Source organism: Malus domestica, chromosome 08, assembly GCF_042453785.1.
Source record: "Malus domestica chromosome 08, GDT2T_hap1".
Taxonomy (NCBI): domain Eukaryota; kingdom Viridiplantae; phylum Streptophyta; class Magnoliopsida; order Rosales; family Rosaceae; genus Malus; species Malus domestica.
In genome coordinates, this window is record NC_091668.1 from 8911731 (window position 1) to 8922096 (window position 10366).

The 10366-nt window shown below is 36.9% G+C and overlaps 1 protein-coding gene across 1 annotated transcript; it reads right to left on the bottom strand.

Annotated features, from left to right (window-relative positions):
* Positions 1–805: 805 nt before the first annotated feature.
* Positions 806–1387, bottom strand: LOC103441136 (uncharacterized). Its single transcript, XM_070826240.1, has 2 exons — positions 1037–1387; positions 806–889 (listed from the first exon to the last, which is right to left on the bottom strand). The coding sequence occupies exons 1-2, from the start codon at positions 1385–1387 to the stop codon at positions 806–808; spliced, it is 435 nt and encodes a 144-aa protein (XP_070682341.1).
* Positions 1388–10366: the final 8979 nt, after the last annotated feature.

Sequence of the window (10366 nt, forward strand, 5' to 3'; positions counted from 1 at the left end):
TCGAGTGATAAAATCTTAACTATCCAGAAATTCTTCCTGCAAACCCTAACGATGACCAGTAAGTGTAAGTGTGAGTGACTGGTCGACTGGTTGTATTGCTCTTGTCAACCCGCTCACTCATGCCAACGCACCTGATGCGCACAATTGGGGTTCGCACAGGAGACCTGTCTCGTAAACTAATGCTGCATTTTCATAAGTGGTCAATGATCACAATAACTTCAGCAGCTAGCAGAGCAGCTGCCAAAACCTGTTGACTGATTTGGTGGGAAATGGCTAGAAATTAAAAAATCCCACATGCAGGAAAGGAATGATTTTGTTGCTTCTGCAAGCATATAATTCATCCAAGTCACATTCATGAATACTTGGGGTCCACACTTGCTTTAATTCTCATAGCTGGTGGTAGTTTACAACTTCCAGATGAGTAACGCTAAATCTCCAGAATTTCAAGTTGTGGTAAATTTGTTTGTTTGCTTTCAGTTTAGTTGCAGAAAAAAGTACTACCAGTTCTACAGGATTTGCCACTTCACGAAAAATTACTATTCTAAACTACAAAGAACGAGATTGAAGTAATGCGCATAGGATGGAGCAAATCCGCCGTACAATTACTTTTTCCGTTAAATGGTTTAATTTGATCGAAAGAAAAAATGGCAATTCCTTAAGGAAAAAACTTGAATCGTTACACTAAATACAAATCACAGTTTGACACGTTGTAGTGGTCGTTACAAAAATGTTTGATTGGTAATGTATGCGGCTAGGCTGAACTTACTCGTTTTCCTTTTCAACTAAACAAAGTTAAAGAGGCAATTCAAAAATTCAAAAGAAAGTCTCCCAAATTCATTTCCATCCTCCCAGAATCAATGACACCAACATCACAAAATGTATGCCTTCCCTGCTCTAATAATGTACCCAGCAACAGAGAACAGAAGAACATCAAAAAATCAAAAATTAAAAATTAAAAATTAAAAAATACAAATAATAGGAAAGTTGTTACTTAATACCAAATCCAAAACCCAATAGCCAGAAATCAAACATTTACAGTTTGTGGGGGTTGAAGCTCAGATTCTTGCTGGGTTTGTGCTGGGTTTGCAGTTGGAGTGGAAGTAGCAGACATAATAGGCCTTGGAATCTGAGTGCTGATTCTTCCATCAATGCAGGATGAACATTTTGCTTCTGCCCAGCTCTCCAAATCGTAATGTCCGTACCCCAAAATACTCATCCCAGAGCAGAGCCTTCCAATCACAGCAGCAACCAAACCCAAAAGTGCAACCACCACAAGAACAGCAACAACTGCTCCAATGGAGCCATGAGGTGTGTGGGAACTGTTGGTGTTTTGCTGCAGCACAAAGTCTGGTGGAGATTGCTGGGTCTGATCAAATGGCCTTGACATTTTTCAGGCTGACCCAGATGAGGGAAATGCCGGGTTTTCTTCTCCTTTGTGCCTTGAAATGCTCCCCAAATGCTGCAAAAGTTTGAAGCTTTTTTGTGAGTTGCTCAAGAAATCAGAAAAGGTTTAGGGTTTTGTGGCCTATGGTGGGTAATGCATGGTTTCCTTTTTGGAATTTGGTTCTTGGGATGGTGGATTTATTCACTTGTTTGGAAGAAAAGGCCAGAAGTAGAGTTTATTCTCCTATAGAGAGAGAGTGTGGACTCACTGAAGAGAGAGAGAGAGAGATTGTAAACTTGTAAGATTCTGTTGAAGCATTTAGATATTGTGAACATTCTCATCAATTGATTTTTTATTTTACCCCTTTTGAGAGAAGAAATGTTCGGTAATGTTGTCTAATTAGAACAGTTTTCGTATCTAGTGAAATCAACGAAGGGTTAAGTAGCACCAAAATATCGGGGATCTTATGTTTGTGAGAGTTTCTCACGGGTGATGTGGTCCAGGTTCCCTAGTAAATACTGATGATTCTATGTTTGTGAGAGTTCTCATGGATGACAAGGCCCAAATTCTTTACGCAAATTCTCTAGCAGACATAAGGGAAACTTCGATAACAACTGTCTTATAGAGAGAGATGCGGTGAATCACACTTGTGTTTTATTTTTATTTTTTATACAATGATATATTACACTAAAGGGATGGAATAATATATTAGTTGTGAAATCATCATTTTTGATATTTAAACTTAAGATATCTCATTTAAGCCATCTCCAATCATAGAGGGCTAAATCTAGCCCTTGGCTATGTTTTATTCGCCTTCATATTTTGTTACTTTTGAGACTACTGCTTTCGTTGAGGCAAAACTTAGCTTGATTCTTAACTCCTACTTCCATCATATTTTATAAATTGATGTTCCAATATATTCATGTCATTTCTTTTATCCCAATTCCTTTTAGCCCGTTGATTAGAGATTGATTTTGTCAAATTTAGAGCTAAATATGGCCTGTAATATTTAGCTGAAGATAACTTTAGAAGTGAATAAAAATACGATTAGATTGTAGTACAATTGTGTTAACTAAGTAGCCCAACTATCCTCGGCAACAGGAGAATTACCACCAAGCAGCCGTATAAAAGACTCCAACCCTTTTTCCATCAATTTTGATAGTACTGAGATCTGCTGTTTTTGATATATTGTATATAATCGTGAATGTCCAAAGAAATAAGGAGTTTAAAAATAAAAATTAGGGGCACAAAGAATCAGTCATTTTTCAATTAGAGGAACCGAAGGGGGAAAAAAGGACAAAAGCAAAGTAAAAAGTAACCGGAAAAGTTGGAATCTTGGAAGCATAAAAACACTTTCCAAGAGAAGCACTTTTCGGAAAAACGTCATTGTGCTTTTTCAGCTCATTTTCTGTCACCGTATGAAGAAATTAGGAGGTAGATTGTCTGCCCTCTTGTTTGGGTGCTCTTTCTATCCCCTTTTATTTTGTGCGATCACGGTTAAGTCACGTTAATATTTTATATTAATTTTTTTATATAGATAATAAGACAAAAAATAATAAGAATATAAAATATTGACGTGGCTTAACAGTAACCGCACAAATAGAAGGGGATGGGAAGGGCACCCAAACAGGAGGGTAGTCTGCCTGCAAGAAATCATGCTAACAATCTTTAGAATTTCAAAGTTGAAAACCCTCTCAACATGGATATTATTATTGTGTCCTATTTTATCTGACAAGGGAAGGGAGCCGACGACATAGAGAGAGAAAATAGAGAAAGATGTGTTTGTAGGATAGTGTAGAGGAATGTGTGTTAATCCCCCTACATAGTGCCTTTATTTATAGTAATAAGAGAGAGAAGAAATTCTTCTCCTCCAAGTAATATAAGTCCATATAGGAAAGAATAACTAGAATCAAATCCAACATAGGATTTACACAATCACACCTAAATAAGAAGTTTATAACACTCCCCCTTGAGTGTGTAAATACTCAACTAGATTCAGCATCATGTATAGGTTGAGGAAGTCGACTTGTCGGCATTGATTTTGGGAACACGTTATTCTCAATAAGGTAGGAACTTTCATAAGGAAGTAAGTCTCACAAAAAACCCTATGGCTATGGTAAAAACCCAAGTAGGGACAAAACCCATAGTCTAAGGAAAAATGCATGAGAAATGCAAAGTTAAATGAAACATCTACGGGACGTCATCATGGATTTGATCAATCCAAGGTGGGTGCCCCGTTACAAACTAGTTAGGTAGCAAAAACCCAATGGAAAAAATACTCCTAATCGTAGGGAAAAAGAGTACATTAATGTAACGACCCGTCCCAAAAAATTATAGTTTTTATACTTTTAAAACGTGAATTTACAAAAATGTTAATCGAGGGAAACACGTTGACTTTCTTGACCACCTTGTTGTGTGACGTAAGATTCGTTTTCTTGGCGTATCCTCATAGTACTATCGTTACGAACACATGGGCACATACGAAACACAATTTGGAGTTATAACGAAAAAGTTATTAACGAACGAAGTTGATGATAAAATGGTCAATTAATTATTTTCTAGAAGGCTCCAGATTTTGGAGCAATATCTGATTGAGCCACGTGTGTGGCCCAGATTGAAAGAAAGGAGAAACGGATATATATGAGAGAAGATAAAATAGAGGAAGGAGGATGGGCACTGCCCAATCAGGAAATAAGAGAAGAGAGGGGACGGATGAGAAGAGAGAACAAGGAGGGAAAGGAGGGAGGAGAAAAGGAGGGGAACTACTAGCTGGGTTCCCCTTGACCCGCGTGATGACCCGATTTCCTTGAGGTTTCCTAATTGTTTTCCGTCCAAATTTCTGGCTTTCTTCCACCTCCCATCACACCAAACCTCACCACAACACCCCAACACCTAATTCTAACCACACCTGACGAATTTAGCCCTGATGGGGTAAGAAAACCCATTGACGGGTCCGGGTGGGTCTCGGCCTTGAATCACCATTTGTGAAACAATTTCTTTTGATCTCTACTACCATTAGACTCTCCTTGAACCCATGAACAAACACCAACCAACCTTGGAAGCGGTGAAGCACCGAAGAAGTCGAATTGGAGCCACCAATTTTTAGGGTTTCTGACAGGTTCTAGTGAAATTGGGGCTTCTCTCGGCCGAATTGGCCTTAATCACAAGTATGAAAGTTATTCCTCTCATTGATATCTTCATTCCTATAAAATTTGGGAAATTTTGGAGTTGTTCAATTTTCCAACAAGTCGGGCCGGCCGGCTGCCACGCGTGGCGACACGTGGGGAAAAAACCCGAGGTCTTTCCTTAGATTTTTTGACGTGCTGAATCTGAATCTGCCATCCATTTTCCCAAATTATAACATTTTAGTAGAGTTTTACTAAAAGGTCCTTAATTGTGTTTAGGCGCGTTGGCGGGAAGTGATCACATTCTCGATAGTTCGAGCGGCTTGTGAATGGACCCCTTCATAACTTATACATTTTTATAAAATATTGGCCTAGCATGCATTTCATATTTCGTGCATTTAATATGTTTTATATTATGTTTTCCGGATTTTTATAATTATGGTTTATATAGAATTCATGATTTAATTAAGTTGCTTTACGAAATATTATGATTTATTGAAATTGCGTCATGCATATGTCTTTGGATGAAGATCATGGTAGTGGCTTTCTCAGCTTCGCCAACCGGGTTGTCTGTCTCATCTTCAATGGCGGGACACAAATTCTTTGCAATGAGGTGGAGCTTCACATCATTGGACCTACTTGAGGTAGTTCTTTCCATAAACCTCCAAAGCGGTAAAGTCGAGTTTGTTCAAATTCGACATGTTCCTATCACAAAATAGATAAACAAGATGTGGTTAGTGTAATGGAGAAAAAATCAATCCATTCACATATGAGTAGAACATTCAGGTTTTAATAGACATGTATTGGTTTAAATTCGCATGAAAAAGCTTCGGATTTTCATAGGTAATGTTTTTAAGGAAAACTTCAGGTTTTCAAACAAGGCATGTTTCTAGAAACTTTAGGTTTCGAAATAATTATGAAATTTAGGTTCATATGTTTCTGTAGACAAACACAAATATATAACAAGAAAATATGCATATAGAACTTCAGGTCTATAATTATAATTTAATTAATTATTTGGACTTCGGGCCAAATTTAAAGTGTGGGTGAAAGATTGTAAACCCAAAATTATCTAAAAAAATGGACAATGAAGCTCGAGGCCAAAAACATGGGCCAAAGCCCATAGGTGGTCTAGGCCCAAAAATGGGCTAGGGGGGGTTAGGCATGAGCTAATCAGGTCCCTAAAATAATTTGGGCTGCATGCCCAATGCAGAAAATGGGCTGCAAGAAGGTTGGGCCCAATGTATAAACCCAAATAGGGCGCTGATCAGGTGCAGTGGGTACGAATACACCAGCGAAGCTGGGACTCGATGTCTCAGAGTGTAAGGGGTACACAACAACCGCGTAGGCTAGGTTCCACTGTAGCGGGGACACGAGGGACACCAAAAACATGGGCTGGTGTCGCGGGCTGAGTCCAACAGAGGCCCAATTGGGCTTTGTGATACGGGCTGAGGAAAGTATCAAAGCCCAAATGGTTGATACTTGCCAAGAAACAAGCCAAGCCTAAGTGGGCTTGGGTTTGCTTTGATCCAGACACCCCAACGTGAGTTGGGTGAATTTGTTGGAGAGGGAGACCGGCACCACCGCTTCAGGCTGTCATGTCGTGGTGCAAAAATCACAGTGAAAGCCGTGGGTTCAACGGCAACCCATAAAATCGAACGGAGAGTGAAAAACTCTCAACGTTGTAAAACCCTAGAAATTTTAGATTTTAATTTCAAAGGAAAAAAAACTGAATTTCGAGCAAGAACTTCGTCGGAGAGGACTTCAGGTTATAAGAGAAGTAGCTGAAGATAGCTGAGCATGGCTCCAGGCCATACTGGTCGATGGTTTCAAGATGGGCGACGCCGTCTGGGCGTCGGGTCTAGGTTTTGGGCTTGGAGCTATGGCTCTAGGTTGGGTTCTCTGCTCGTGGGAAAAACGTGGGTGGCCCATTGACATGGATGGGTTTCAACGAAACCCTAAATAAAATCCTTTATAATTTTTTTTTCAATATTAATTCAATGCATATTCATATAGTTTAATTTAATACATGAGCAGTTATAGGATGCAATTCATGGCAAATTCACATAATTCATCAATTATGGATATAATGCATACACAATTTATGTTGAATTTAAGATTTGAAAAATGTAAAGTTGGTTCATGCATTATGGTGAATGTTCATGCTATCAGGGTTGCAAAAATATCGAGATAAAAATCGTTGTTTTGGAAGAACCTGATTGCGTGATGATATTGATGAACATGTTTGATGTAGAAAGCTTCCACGTCAGATTCCTAAGCACAACGGTAAGAGCGTGTTGATAACGTGTTGTGGCTTATTTTATCTGACAAGGGAAGGGGGGCTGGCGACACAGAGAGAGAAAATAAAGAGAGATGTATTTGTAGGGTTGTGTAGAGGAATGTGTGTTATTCTCCCTACGCAGTGCCTTTATTTATAGTAATAAGAGAGAGAAGAAATCATTCTCCTCCAAGGAATACATGTCCATATAGGAAATAATAACTAGTATCAAATCTAACCTATGATTTACACAATCACACCTAAACAAGAAGTTTATAACAATTATTCATTTACAAACACACACACACACACACACACACACACACACATATATATATGTATGTATATTGGGTTCATATGACATTGTAATGTAAAGAAATGTTTGAAAGTGATGTTTACCAACTCGTGATTATATCAGGGCTTGTTTGGAAGTGTGTTTAAAAATACTGAAATTATTTTTTTAAATTTTAAAAAATTGATTTTGAGTTTCACAAGTACTTTAAGTACTTTTTGGACGAATCACTTATCTAAGGCTTCTTACAAGAGGCACTTAAAGTGTTTTTTATGATCCACTTGAATTTTTACTAATGATTGGTTTAAAAAACACTTTCACCAAAAATGTTTTCAATTATTTTAAAAGCACTCAAGGAAAAGGATGGTAGAAACCTATTTTACGTCACGTAAAGAAAAAACTCAAGGAAAAGGATGGTAGAAACCCTAAAATTTGGACTAGGATTCTCTCTCCCTCCTATTTCCATCATCTCCTCTCACATTCTTTATTTTATTTTATTTTTCTATAAAAAAATTAATATAAAATATTGACGTAGCTTAACCGTGACCATTCAAATAAGAGAAAATGAAATGAGAGGAAAAAAAAAAAAAGGAAAAAAAATCCTACTTTCTAAAATTTAGACCCACTTGCATTTTCAAATTAATATACTCAAAGCCACAGATTCTCAGTCACGCATGAACATCTATATTATGGGATGGGGACTGATCATGACAAATACCAGAGCCAATTCTCAATCCCCATTGATCGTTTGAAGTCACAAGATCAACGGTCCATGATGTTCCTTGCGATATGAAATTCTGTCAGTTGATGTAATTCCAACATGACTCCCATGAAATAAGAATAACTCAAATGATGTCATGGGCTGCTAATCATGACACAATCTGGTCCAGCACCTACTTGATATTTTCCAAATGGAAGGTGTTACAACTATTTTTACTTTCCATACATCATTTGTTAATTTATGTCGCTTGATCTTGTTCAATTTATTACATCTGATAATTTAAAAATTAAGAGGAATGCTTGAGAAGTAAAAATTATTAGAAAACAATTCAGAAAATAAATAAAAATAACAGAAATACTAATGCTTTATTAATGAAAAATACTTGTAATACAAAATGAAATAAAGGAAATAATTACAGGAATTAAAATGATACTAACTTGATTGAATCATAGATAGAGGCTAGCGCAAAAGCTAAGTCCATCGAACAATATTTATGTCCCACTATTGTGTTTGTGGTTCTACGACGTCTGCTCGACCAGGATACAACTATTTAATTCTACAACTCACACTGGATTATAGAATTCTGGCGAATTGCTTTGTGTGTTTACTCTCTGGAATTTTTTTTGTATGGAAGAGAAAGAGGAAAATAATCACTCTGTTGGAAACTAACATTGCAAATATATAGGTTGATTCATAACTTTTCAAATACTTGGTGAACGTGTTTGAAAGTGCACAGCTCTTTCTAAAAAACCATGTCTCTTAATCAAAACAATTTTTAATTAATATGTTAATTAAAAACTTAACGCGAAATTAAAACTAATAAACTCTGATTCCCAAGGCCTAAAGCCCTTATCTGGATTAATTAATATTAATTATATTAAGCTATATTATACAAACGTAATCCACACAATTATAAGGCTTCAATCCATTACCAAATGCTAACTACTAGTATAAAAGAAAAAACACATATAAATGCCCTTGGGAAATCTATATTCCCCGATGTGAGACATGGAGTCTCAAAACTCCAAGTGTATGGATAGCATCAGCTTTTCCTAAAACCCGAAAATTGTGAGTGAGGAGTGGTTTAGGACTTAAACTACAATCCGAACCGGTTATGTTGATTGCGCCAAATCGTAACCGACCCAAATGATCGATTTAAATCAACTCGGTGTATTAAGATTTTCAGTTTGAACTGATCGGATTCTTAATTTCGTACACGAACGGGTCGCTCTTGATTTTGGGCTTGCCATTGGGCTTCGATTGTTTAATACTCCTTTTGATTTTGTTACTTGCCCAAGCTTATTTGTTGTGAGTTTGGTTTCTTTGGGCCTCAGATTTTCTTCAGCTGTGCTGATGTAAGCAGAGTAATGCCACTGCCTGAAGATTGAGTTCCTGTGTGCAGGATCATGCTACAGTTTTAAGTCATCATACATCAAACGGTTATTTTTCGTTAGATACTATTTATATTTAATTTTAAATTTTAAATTTAAAATGATTTCTAACTACACGATGTACGATGAACAGAATCGATTAATTGATCATCCGGATTCTCATAAAAAGGATATAGAGAGGATCCTATTCCCACCACCTCTATGATTTAACGAATCACATCACGCCTGTTTTTTTAAATTTTTATTTATTTTTAACAACGATGTCATAATCCAAACTAGGAGAGCTAATCGATACAACGAGTTAAAAAGAAAAATTTAGAAAAAGGTATTCTTTAAACTAATTTAAAACTGCTTTTATTGTCGGATTAAGATACCCTTTAAATATAATTGTAGTAAAGTTCAAACATAATCGACCTAGGATCGAGCTCATTAGTTATAGAATGAATAATTTATTTATAGGTGGAGAAAAATATTATTAAATTATATAAAATATCCCAATCAAAACCTTGATTTGTGTGGGTAGAATTTTGTTTTTGTTTTTATGTTTTAGTAGAACGATATCGTTAGTAAATTAGATAATTAGTTGTTAAGAGAAAGAGAATCAATCAGATGTATAGCAAAATTTTGAGTGGAGCAGATGGGTAGTTCCACAGTAAAATTATGCAAGTGCCCACTTGTTAATATCTACGCATATGATTACAACAAGACATGATAAAAGATGAAATATTATTCAGCTAGCCCAGGAAATGTGTTATTTTGTCAGTTTTTTGGCATGTATATTAGTTAGAGTGGGATACAACAGCACCATCCAAAATTTATTTTTCTTGGGTTTGTTGGTTCATGTCTCCTATTGGGACTGGCTAATTGCGTCCAAAACCAAGCAGTGAAGATGAGTGAACCCAACGGCGGAGGTACATCCCACCAGGCCCCGGCAAACGGAGGCGGAGGCAGAGCACTTGTGCCGCCTAGAGGAGGTGTTATCAACAAGATTGTGGCCGACTTCGTTAAAGATTTATGACTAACTAATTTATATTCTCATCACGTTGAAGCCCAACTAGTTATTGGAAATATCCCCAAGAAATCTCTCATTGGGTGGTGGAATTGTAGTTAGGCTTGGAACTTGTATGGATCTATTTGCAAGATCATATTTGGTGATGATCCTTGTTAGTGTCAGT

Bases quoted from the DNA above. Each gene is read 5' to 3' on its own strand.
- LOC103441136 (XM_070826240.1), bottom strand. From the start codon at position 1,387: ATGTCAAGGCCATTTGATCAGACCCAGCAATCTCCACCAGACTTTGTG. The intron at 890-1,036 runs GTAAATGTTTGA...TTATTAGAGCAG, and splicing joins AGCTTCAACCCCCACAAACT to GGAAGGCATACATTTTGTGA.